The sequence below is a fragment of the Tursiops truncatus genome, chromosome 19 (assembly GCF_011762595.2).
Source record: "Tursiops truncatus isolate mTurTru1 chromosome 19, mTurTru1.mat.Y, whole genome shotgun sequence".
NCBI lineage: Eukaryota > Metazoa > Chordata > Mammalia > Artiodactyla > Delphinidae > Tursiops > Tursiops truncatus.
This window is the reverse complement of record NC_047052.1, coordinates 45,658,302-45,669,862: the sequence shown is the minus strand read 5'-3', so window position 1 is coordinate 45,669,862 and position 11,561 is coordinate 45,658,302. Positions and strand designations below refer to the sequence as shown.

Sequence of the window (11,561 nt, the reverse complement as noted above, 5' to 3'; positions counted from 1 at the left end):
CTGTAATGGTCAGAGGAGCCCAGGCAATTATGTCAGACTGGTTCATGGTATGTGGGGGTCAGTGACCAAAGCAACCCAGGAATCAAGTCTTCTGCTGACCGCCTTGAAAGATATTCTGGCCATGCATCCCACGGAAACGTCACTGTACCCAGGGAGCTCGTTCTGGTCTTGGGAAAGAATCCATGCCTCTTGCACCCAGTGTGGGTGGGTCAAGGTTCAGCCGATGGTGGCAGACAAGCCACCTGTAAGTGCTCCGCTCAGCGTGCCCAGCTGAGCTCCCCGCCAACAGCTGCCCTGTGGGTGAGCCATCAGCTCCCTCCAGCCCTGTCAAGCCTTCAGGTCAATCAAATCCCAGCTGACATCCAACTGCAACCATGGGAAAGACCCCAAGTGAAAAATCACTCACCTGAGGGAAAACAGGAGGAGGAGAAAGGCACGACATGGACAGGTGAGAGGGTACTGTCTTACTTCCCCACAGACAGCAATTGCCAACTCTGAACAAAATATTAAAAAACAAAACAGAGCTTCCCTGGTGGCGCAGTGGTTGAGTCCGCCTGCCGATGCAGGGGACGCGGGTTCGTGGCCCGGCCCGGGAGGATCCCACATGCCGCGGAGCGGCTGGGCCCGTGAGCCATGGCCGCTGAGCCTGCGTGTCCGGAGCCTGTGCTCCGCAACGGGAGAGGCCACAACAGTGAGAGGCCCGCGTACCGCAAAAAAAAAAAAAAAAAAAAAAAAAAAAAAAAAAAAAAGAATCGTAGAGCAAAACTCAAGAAAGCCAAATACTGAGGATTTTCAGTCAGAACAGCAAGAAGCTCAACAGCCATTATCTGAGGCGGGAGGCAAGATCAGCTCTTCCAAGGGAAATATGGATACACCTCCCAGGTCCCCTGATGGTACCTCCCCTGCATCTCTAGTTTATATGGATCGTCCAATACCTTCCTTCCAACTCAGCAGGTGGCGCAATTTGAAGGCTGTCACAGACCATTCTCTTGGCCACAAAATGGTCCATTCTGGCTACTGCCAAGACCCTAATATATACTGCCTCTATCCCATTGTGGAATCCCAAGCTCTCTCCACAAGCTTCAATTCTAATTCTTTTGGCTCTTTTTCGCCATAAAGATCTTAGAGAAGCCAGACACGGAAAGTCATAGATGATTTGTAATGATTCCCATACAAGGGAATACTTTTCAGCAGTGAAAGGAAAAAACAAGATATACACAACGTGGATGCAGTTCAAGACCATTATGTTGAGTGAAAGAAAAAAGAACCCACACAACAGAGTACACAGTGTATAATTCTGGATAATTCCCACTACATGAATTTGTAGAGCAGGCAGGAAAAACTAATCTACAGCAGCCAGAAGCAGACTAGTGACTGCCTATGTCGTAGAAAGAATTGAGTTGAAAAAGGCACAGGATGATGTAGAGGTTTCATGTCTTTTTTTTTTTTTTTTTTTTTTGGCCACTCCGTATGGCTTGCAGGATCTTATTTCCCTGAACCCGGCCCACAGCTGTGAAAGCGCTGAGTCCTAACAACTAGACCTCCAGGGAATTCCTCTCACGTCTTAAAATGTCAGTTACTTAGGTGTAAAATTCATCAGAGCACTACATTTTATACTTGAAAGTTGCAAGAGACTGGATCTTAAATGTTCTCACCACAAACAAGAAATGAGAATTATGTGGTGGGATGGATGGAGGTGTTAGCTAATGCTACGGTGGTCATCATTTTGCCACATATAAATGTATCAAATCAACGTGTGGTATACCTTAAACTTAGGTGAAGTTATGTGTCCATCATATCTCATTAAAGCTGAAGGAAAAAAAAACAATGGAACACACTATGTGAGATCAAGTTCATAGGGCTTTTCCTCTGAGGACGCACCTCCGTTCGTGTGGCAAGGGACAGCTTGAACTCAAGCAGAAAAACAGTCATTTATTTATTTATTTTTTCGCGGTACGCGGACCTCTCACTGTTGTGGCCTCTCCCGTTGCGGAGCACAGGCTCCGGACGCGCAGGCTCAGCGGCCATGGCTCACGGGCCCAGCCGCGGACGCGGCATGTGGGATCTTTGCAGACCGGGGCACGAACCCGTGTCCCCTGCATCGGCAGGTGGACTCTCAACCACTGCACCACCAGGGAAGCCCAGAAAACCTGTCATTGACTTGAAGTATCAGACCCTGGAGTTCAGGGAGGCAAGAGTAGTTGGAAACTGAGAGGAGAAATCCTAATATGGAGGGAGCCCCAGAGAAAGAGGACCTAAGTCCGTATATAAATTACCCTTGAATCTTTAATGTACTGAAAGAAAAAGAAAGCTGTCAACACAGAATTCTATATCCACTGTAAATATCCTAGAAAATTGGCAAAATAAGATGGCTGCTCTCATTTCTGTCATTCAGCAAGAGTGGAGACAGGAAACGAGGAGGGCATTGCCATTTCCTTTAAAGGACCAACTCATAAGGTGCTCAGATTGCTTTCACTCATTTTCATTGGCCAAAACATAGTGCCATAGATGCAGGGAAAGCTGGAAAATGTTGTCTTTAGTACAGCACTCTTAAACCCACTAGGTAAAGGAAGAAGGGATAACAGATATAGAGACAGCTAGCTGGAGTCTCTGCCATCCAGCTTTATAGACAATTATGTGGTTGTGTGTTGGCTGGAGCTGTGGCAGCCATCTTATCACCATGAGGGGAGACAGTACTGATACACTGAGGATGGAGGAGCAGCCAGATGGAAAAACCCTGGCTCTACTACGACATCATGCTCTCTAAACTGGCACACTTCAGTATAAATATTATGTGAGCCATGCATACCATTTAAAATTTTCAGTAACCATGCTTAAAAAGTTAAAAAATATATATGAAATTAATTTAAAATATACTTTATTTGACCCAGTATACCCAAAATATAATTTAAATATATAATCAATGTAAAATTATTAATGATTTAAAATCTTTTAAACAGTAAATAAAAATTCTGTATGTACACACATCTGTTTCCTAGCTCTATCCACTGAGAGAGTATAGAAGCAATGATATCCTTGTAGCAATCAGTTCACCCAGGTCTTGGTTTCTAAATACTGTTCTCCACTAAAAGGAACCAGAGCTCCTTGGGGAAATGGCCAGAGTTACAGAGATGAGGCAGGATAATTACAAAAGGAGCCTGGGAATCTGATACCAGAAAGCGAGGAGGTGCTCAACAAATGATGGGGACACATCAAAAGGACACGAGCCCTCTTGAAAAGGTTCCCATTGGCCTCATCTGGGACAACTTGAGCATCACGATAAATGATAGTAAAGAACTACAATTATAAAATAATAACTCATGAGTCCATGTTGATATACAGCCATTGGTAAATACATGAATCAGGAAGGGGAGGAAAGCTCTTCCTAAGAGTAGAATGTCGACTAAGAAATGTAGAAAGAATGATGACATGAGAGGCTCACTATTTAGTAATGGTCATAATAGTAACCGTAAGGCAAACTCCAACAACGGATGCTAAAATGAATGGGTCAGAGTTTGAGAAGTAACGGGAATTTACATGGTCTCAAACTCTCTCCACATCCTTATTAACGACAAAGAGAAAACATAGCAAGCATACAGTGGAGAAACAAGGCAGGCAACATCCGAAAAAAGAAAAATAAGAAAAGGAAGAAGTCGTTAAATTCTGGGGGATATTTTATACTTAGAGCACAGCTCGGCTTGTACTAGTTACCTTTCAAGTGCACAATGGTTACTTGGGATCTGGGAGCCATACTGGAAGCTCAGCTTAAACGGACCCTGCTGTTTGAGATTTCTCATCCTGTACAATAATAAATGTTCTCATTATGAAGGCACTTGGAGTTAATATTACTTTACTTATAACAGAATGCAATCTACTGACACCATCATACCATCACACACATACTGTGGGAGGATGAATTATGGCCCCCAAAGATGCCAACCCGCAATCTCAGACCTATGAATATCCCCTGTTACATGCCAGAGGGACTGTGCAGCTGTAATTAAGATTTATGGACTCTAAAAGAGAGAAATCATCCTGGATTCCCTGAGTGGACCCAGTCTAAACACACGAGTTCTTAAGAGCAGAGAACTTTCTCAGGCTGGAGGTAGAAGAGAAATGTGGCAGAAGGAGAAATGAGAGGGATTCCAAGCATGAGAAGGATTTGACTCACCGTTACAGACTCTGGGATGTAGGGTCAATGTGCAGGGACCAGAAAGAAGTTGCAAAGAGCTACGGATGGGCCGTCACGGCCAGCAAGGAAAAAGGATCTCAGTCTGACAAGCGCAAGGAACAGAATTCTGCCAACAACTTAAATGAGTTTGGAAGAGGGTCCTGCACAGAACCTCCGAAACAATCCAGCCAGTGACACTTTGATCAGCCTTGTGAGACCCACAGCAGGGAAATTAGCTGAGCCCACCCAGATTTCTGACCTGCAGAAATGTAAGATAATGAATTTGTGTTGTGATGCTCAGTTTGTGAGAATTTGTTATGGCAGCAAAGAAAAACCAACACACACACACACACACACACACACACAGTCCCACACCACAAAGAGCATCTTTTCTTCATCGTTTATTTGTACAGTTTTTATAAAAAGTAGAAAAATAAACATTTTATGGGGTCTGAGCTTGAGAAATTACACACATAAATATAAAAATAGTGATTTGGAGGCAATAAATTAAAAAAGGGTTTTGACACATAAATAATATCGAAGATGCTGAGACACATTGCAGGTGGGTCTCTGGGGTCAGACACACTGGTCTCCACTGGCAACACATTTCAGGTCCCGGGTGAGGAGGCGGAAGAGGTTGAACACGACAGAGGCTTCGAGGCAGTCCTGGGACTCCTGGGGGCAGAGGGGGATGGCTCAGTAGCTCCCACGTCTGGGCTCCCAGCTGAGCCCAGCCATCGGTTTCCCCTCCCCGGTCACTCACCTTCTTCGGGGCCTCCTGGAGCCGGTGGAGCCAGTGGTGGAGGCGGCCCCGGGGCCTGGGGCCTGCTGTGGGCCGAGCTGGGACCTGTGGGCAGAGGAGGGTGGTGTTGAGGGTGTGAGGCAGGGCCTGGGACAGAGGGGCACGTACAGGTGGCCAGAGCCCAGACGCGGCCCGGGTGCCCCGAGTGCTCACACAGGCCTGGAGCTTGGAGTGGATGTGGTGCAGCGTGTGAAGGGGCTGGTCCAGGATGTGATCCAGGGATGAGTTAGCCGTGGCCTCCAGGACATTCAGTGTCAGGGCCAGCTCCGCCTCCAAGGCCACGGGGCGCTCCCACACCTGAGGAGGAGACAGAAGACAGGTGAGAGTTGCACGTGAGAGAGAACAGGCGAGGAGGCACAGGTGAGGGGGACAGAGGAAGGGACAGTGGAAGGTGAAAGTCGGGGTCAGCTGAGAGCCGATGTGGTTGGCTGAGGGGAAGGGGTCAGGGGACGGGTGGGGAGGGCAGGGAGAGAAGGACGTGAGGGAAGGAGGAGGTGAGGGGCCACCTGCAGAGCGGGAGCAGGGCGAGCAGGTGAGGGCAGGCGGGCCTGACTCTCCCAACTCACCTGCAGCTGCCTCAGGTCCCGGGTCCTGGGGAAGAGGCGGGAGCTGCAGTTCCAGTCCTTCTGCAAGAGCGACTCTTCCTGGAGAGCAAGGGCAAGGTCAGCCCATGGGGGGAGGGACAGAGGGAAGACCCCAGGGAGACTGGAGGATGGCCAACAACAGGAGGACGGGAGGTTGACTTCCAGAAGGACCGCAGAGGCAGGTCCACCGCAGGAGGACAGGAGATCGCCCACCGCGGGGAGGGTGGAGGTCAGCCCAGTGCGGGGAGGGCAGGCCCACCTTCAGCCCAGGTAGCCTGGGAGCGCACAGAGGGAGGGGTGGAGGGTCGCCCACTGCAGGAGGGGTCGGGAGAGACTCACAAAGGCATCCTTGGCCCTCTTGAAGGCCTGCAGCTCTTGTGGGGACAGAGACTTGAACTGAGCCATGTGGCAGCCCCTTGCACCTGGGAGGGCCCCGAGGGGTGAGGGCACAGGAACCGCTCCTGTCCCGCTCGGCGCCACGGTCATCACCACCAGCAGCAGCCTGCAGCCGGGGGCCACGTCTGTGTTAAGGAAGGACAGAAGGTGAGGGGAGGGAGGGCGTCGCGGCGGGGAGGGGGAGGCTCTGGGGAGGCGAGGGTCCCAGACAATGATGTAGGGGCTGACCCAGCTTCATTCCTGCTCTCTGGTCTCTGCAGTAGATGGGGATCAAGTGTCTGCTCTGAGGCTGCCGCCTGGGGTCTCTCAGTCTCGTCCGGCGTCTCTGACTTCAGCCTCCTCCTCTGGATCTCAGCTCACTGCTCTGTCCTTGTCTCTGAACTTCCAGCTCCGTCTCAGGTGTAATTCCTGCCTGAGTTCCATGGCGCAGCTTTTAGCCTGTGCAGCTGGGCAATCCCAGCTGATGTAGGAAAAGTGAAAACACAGCTAGAGGTTGACACTGGCAACAGGGGAGCCGAGCGCTGGGAAAGCCCAGAGCGGGGCGGGGCCTGTGAGCCCTGTGAGCTGCTCAGGGAAAGAGAAACTGACATGGATTCATGTCCCATTTCACCTCCAAGAAAGTGAGTAAGGAAGTCAAAATCAGGGCTGGGGCAGCTTCAGCCCCACACGGCGGGTCTCCTGCGCCGGTGCCCAGGCTGATCTAGGACTGCGGTGGGGAGGGGACAGAGGGACTTCCTTTCTGGCAGAGTCCCCAGTACAGGGAGTAGAGGGAAAAGGCACCTGTAGGAGGTGTTGCCATGAAGAGCCTGGAACTTCCAAGAGGGAGGCTGTCTAGGAGACGGCAGAAGGTCCAGGGGTGCTGCTGCGGGTGGGAGGGAGAGTGAGAAAGGCAAAACACTCGCGAATTCAGAGAGGACACCAGCTGCTCCCCACCCTTCCCCACCTGGTACCTATAGAGACAGCATGGGAGCCTGCACCGACCTGCTCTCTGACTGTCAGGCGCACAAGGACCCAGGAATAGGAGGATGTGCTATGAAATTGAGCTGTGACCAGTACTTCAGGGAAATCAGGTGGGGTTGAGAAAAATGCCTTCATTCATTCACCAAGTACCTATTTGCCCTCCCACCCCCGCTTTGGGTCAGACCCTGCTCAAGGTGCCAGGAAGAAAGCATTGAAAAAAGAAAAGACATGAAACAATCCTTCATGGGGCTTTTTACTGGAGAGAGGTACGAGATAGTACCTGTCTGGGACACGGGGATGAGGCATGTGGTATGTATTACGTTAGGTCAAGTCAGATAACGGAAAATGAAAGAAGTGAAGCAGGGACGAGAGCAGAGTGCGAGAGGAAATCTGTATTTAATGAGGTCATGAAATGACATTTGAGGGAAGACCTAAAGGAAGTGAGGGAGGGAGCTCTGTGGAGATCTGAGGGGGAGCCTTCCAGGAAAAGGGAACAGTCAGTGAAAAAGAGAAACAGAGACACGCCCCTCCTTCTGGGAGCCTGTACATCTCACCCTGTTCACAGAGGCTCTGCCACAATATGGTTTGTTTTCTTTGTTGTTGTTGTTGTTGTTTTTGGCCGCGCTGCCTGCAGGATCTCAGTTCCCGGAGCAGGGATTGAACCGGGCCCTCGGCAGTGAAAGCGCGGCGTCCTGACCACTCGAATGGCAGGGAATTCCCTCGCAACGTGCTACTGAATACTCATGGTAGCACCAAGGACATCCTGTGCTTTGCCTACATTGCAAATACAGAGGACACTGCAGGGACTCAGAGGAGGTAAGAGACTTCTCCAAGGTCATACAGCAAACAAGTGGTGAGGGCAGGATATTAACAGAGTTCTGTCTGACACCAGAGAGTAACCACTACACTCAACGGCCCCAGCGTAGCTACATCTCCTGACTTGGAGGTAATGGACGTCTCGAACAGAAGGTGTGGAGTCCTTTTGACTATTACTCCCACCCCCTCTTTCCCTCATTCATAATTGCGGGGAGAGGGTGGACCAAAGTCCTCATTTGGGAATGTCCTTGAGCTCTGATACGTAACGTTTTTTAGAAATTTTTTTATTGGAGTATAATTGCTTTACAGCATTGTATTAGTTTCTGCCGTACAATGAAGTGAATCAGCCATATGTATGCCTATATGCCCTCCGTCCTGGACCTCATTCCCACGCCCCCATCCCACCCCTCTAGGTCGTCACAGAGCACTGAGCTGAGCTTCCTGTGCTTTAGAGCAGGTTCCCACTAGCTAGCTATTTTACGCATGGTAGTGCATATATGTCAGCCCTACCCTCCCACTTCGTCCCACCCTCCCCTGCCCCCACTCTGTCCACATGTCCATTCTCTATGTCCACGTCTCTATTCCTGCCCTGCAGATAGGTTCACCTGTAACAGCAGGTGGACTTCCCTGGGGGTCCAGTGGGTAAGACTCTGTGCAGGGGTCCCGGGCTTCATCCGTGGTAGAGGAACTAGATCCTGCATGCGTGCCGCAACTCAGACCCAGAGCAGCCAAAATAAATAAACTTTTTTTTTTTTTTTTTCTGTACGCGGGCCTGGCACTGTTGTGGCCTCTCCCGTTGCGGAGCACAGGCTCCGGATGCGCAGACCCAGCGGCCATGGCTCACGGGCCCAGCCGCTCCGCGGCATGTGGGATCTTCCCGGACCGGGGCATGAACCCGTGTCCCCTGCATCGGCAGGCGGACTCTCAACCACTGTGCCACCAGGGAAGCCCAATAAACATGTTTTTTTAAAAATAAAAGCAACAGCAGGGATGTGCCCGAGTCACCTACCAGTGTTCTTTCTGGTCAGTTTCTATTAATTGCATCGGCCTTACATCAGGGGAGGACACATTGCAACAACTGTGAATCCTGAAAATTGACAAATTATCTCAAAATCCCTCAACATCATACTGTTTCTCTTAGAAAGGAAGTTCAGGGGAGTGGTTAGGAGCATGGGAGCTGGAGCTAGACTCTGGGGCTCAAACCTGGCTCTGACCCTCTCTAGCTGTGTGACCTTGGCAAACAGCCTTTGCAGTTGGCCACGAAGATGCCCATCCACAGATGCAGACAGATTTTAAAAGTGCAATTGTTCTGCATTTACGTGTGTGATTATTTAATGGAGACCAATTATGAAGGCCATTCTGTGGCTTCAGCTGGAAGCTTCAGAAACATTATTTCAACGTATAGTACTCACTGCAAGGGAAGTGTAACAATACCATGGCAGAAATGAGTAAACTGAGGCTCAGAGAGAAGTAATTTGCCCAGACACGCAACACTTAAGGGGCAGGGGCAGACCTGAAACTCAGGTCACCTGATTTCCCTGTCTCAGCATTTTGTGCTGAACAGCCCCCCTCAAAATGATCACGGAATAAACAACCCAAAGAAATGCAAAAATAGTTAATAATTCGCAATAAATTAACAACAGAACACAGAACGGCAAATACACACAGCAACTTCATAAACACAAAACACGCTTAAGTAACGGAACTCAAAAAACTACTTATCCAGAGGACTTTTGGCCCTTTCACTACCCAGTCCCTCAGGGAAAGAGACTTCCCCAGCGGGGACGTCCAAGAGTCACATATTCATGGAATCGCAAAGCGGGCACTGAAGGTTCAAAGCAGAGGTGGGACCTGTCATGAGACAGGGCTGTTCCTGTAACCACAGAAGTAGAAACTGGTCCATGGTACGTGGTGGTCAGCGACCAAGGCGGACACGGACTCCAGTCTTTTCCTGCCAGCCCGGGCCCTGGAAGATCTTAGGGCAACGCATCCCGCGGAAATATCGCTGCTTCCGGGGGAACTCGTTGTGGTCTTTGGGAAAAGGGCGCCTCTGGCACCAGCGCCGGCGGGTCCAGGCTGAGAGACCCGCCTGGTCCGATGGGGCCACGGAGGAGGGCGGCGTCCGCAGCCAGGCGCCCCCAGACTTTCGGGTCCCAGGCGGAGCCGCGGCGGGATCACAGACAAGGACCCGAGTGCGCCACCAGCCGCAGGTCCCACGCGAGCAGGCGCAGGAGGTTGAAGATGACGGTGGCTTCGTGGCACCGAGGCGAGTCCTGCAGCCCGGGAAGGAGGCGGAGCGGGCCTGAGTCAGGAATCTCCTTCCCCGAGAGACCCCTCTCCAGACCCTCACGGCTCCAAGCCGGGCTCCCGTCTAGCCTCTTTCCCGCCTCCCGCTCCACTCACAGCTGTGCGAGTTTGGGGACGCCTCCTGGGCCTCCGCAGGGACTTCCTCCGGGAGCCTGGCCGGACCAGCTCGAGCTGGAGGGAGAACAGGAGGTTAATGAAGGCGGCGGGGAACCAAGCCCCCCCCCCCCCCCCGCAGACCAAAGCCCGGATTTGGGGACACCGAGAGGACGTGAATCGTGTCTGCGCCCGTTTCTGGCCTCATGGGACAGATTCGCTGTCGGGGGCCTGGCCTCGAGACCAGGGGCGCAGAGCGAGCCGGGAAGTGTGCGGGGCCAGGGCGCGGCGCACTCACGCAGGCCGCCACGTCCCGCCCCGCGGCCGCCAGCAGCTCCAGGGTCGGGCCGACGCCGGGGAACAGCTCGGGGCTCGGCAGGCTGCTCAGCACCTCTTGGGCGTCGGCGAGGCCGCGGGCCACCTGGCGGAGCAGCGCACGGGACTGCGGGCACCGGGCGGGAGTTAGACGGGGCCGCGCACCAGCCCGCGCTCCCCACCCCACCCCCACCCCGCCCGCCGCCCTCGGGCCTCACGGAAGGCCGCGGAGGGTCCCTCCTCCGGCGGAACGAGCAGTTGCGCGGCCTCCAGCTCAGCGTCTCTTCTTCCTGCGGGGCAAGGGCTGGGGTGACGCGGAGTCTCCTGGCAAGGGCCCCTGAAGCACTGGGACGTCGGAGATTCCTGGACGTGGCTGGGGACTGGCCGGGACGGTTGTGCTTATCGTGTCCCGAACCAGGCAGCGCGCCGATGGCTGAGCGGGGCTGAAAGGTACCCGCGCTCCCCGTGCGGAGCCTGTGCCCCGATGTGGAGCCGAGTCCGCCTGGAGGGGGCGCCCCTCTGTGACCCGCACCAAGGCCGGGCATGAGCTGACCACCCGGGCCTCCGGAAAGAGGTCGTGGTCACAATTCTGGACCCTGAAATCTGAGATGTGCCTGCTGGACGCTAGGACGCGAGGGCCCCTCGGGACAAAGTCTGGTGTCTCCGAGCCCGGTGAGCCCGCGGTCCAGGGGGCGGGGGCGTCTGAGCATCACTCACATAGCGGTCCCTCAGTGCCTTGATGGCCAGCAGCGCCCGGGGGTCCAGGGAGCGGTAGTGTGAGAGGAAGCGGCGCGGAGGCTCCACCACTTCGGGGTCCGCTGCCACGCCCACCGTCACCAAGACCCACAGCCCCACGGCCACCGCGGCTGCGCCACTCGGCCCCATCTCTGCTCCTGCAGGATGCGACGGACGTCAGCGAGCTCAAGGAGAAGGCCCCGAGTCCAAGCCCCTGCCTGTGGTTAGACTTGCAGAGGGACTGACGCTCAGAGCGTGGGCTGTGGACACACGCAGGGGAAGAGACAGGATGGGCCCCCTCCTACCCTCAGCCTCTCTCCTCTCCCTCCACAGCTACAATGTGTCTCTGGAGCCTGGTGCCGCAGCAGGGCCTGCCTTCCAC

The 11,561-nt window shown here is 53.2% G+C and overlaps 2 protein-coding genes across 2 annotated transcripts; both read right to left on the bottom strand.

The window, feature by feature from the left end:
* Positions 1-4,747: 4,747 nt before the first annotated feature.
* LOC117308928 (interferon lambda-3-like) lies at positions 4,748-6,376 on the bottom strand. Its single transcript, XM_073796822.1, has 6 exons — positions 6,366-6,376; positions 5,897-6,140; positions 5,540-5,617; positions 5,127-5,270; positions 4,935-5,018; positions 4,748-4,846 (listed from the first exon to the last, which is right to left on the bottom strand). The coding sequence occupies exons 1-6, from the start codon at positions 6,374-6,376 to the stop codon at positions 4,748-4,750; spliced, it is 660 nt and encodes a 219-aa protein (XP_073652923.1).
* A 3,527-nt stretch (positions 6,377-9,903) lies between these two features.
* On the bottom strand, positions 9,904-11,329 carry LOC117308965 (interferon lambda-4-like). Its single transcript, XM_033844207.1, has 5 exons — positions 11,162-11,329; positions 10,663-10,734; positions 10,428-10,571; positions 10,133-10,207; positions 9,904-10,002 (listed from the first exon to the last, which is right to left on the bottom strand). The coding sequence occupies exons 1-5, from the start codon at positions 11,327-11,329 to the stop codon at positions 9,904-9,906; spliced, it is 558 nt and encodes a 185-aa protein (XP_033700098.1).
* Between the last annotated feature and the right edge of the window lie 232 nt (positions 11,330-11,561).

Bases quoted from the DNA above. Each gene is read 5' to 3' on its own strand.
- LOC117308965 (XM_033844207.1), bottom strand. From the start codon at position 11,329: ATGGGGCCGAGTGGCGCAGCCGCGGTGGCCGTGGGGCTGTGGGTCTTG. The intron at 10,735-11,161 runs GTGAGTGATGCT...CTTGCCCCGCAG, and splicing joins AGGCACTGAGGGACCGCTAT to GAAGAAGAGACGCTGAGCTG. The intron at 10,003-10,132 runs GTGAGTGGAGCG...CCCGGGCTGCAG, and splicing joins GTCCCCAAACTCGCACAGCT to GACTCGCCTCGGTGCCACGA.
- LOC117308928 (XM_073796822.1), bottom strand. The intron at 5,618-5,896 runs GTGAGTCTCTCC...CTTGCTCTCCAG, and splicing joins AGAGGGCCAAGGATGCCTTT to GAAGAGTCGCTCTTGCAGAA. The intron at 4,847-4,934 runs GTGAGTGACCGG...CTCTGCCCCCAG, and splicing joins TCCAGGAGGCCCCGAAGAAG to GAGTCCCAGGACTGCCTCGA.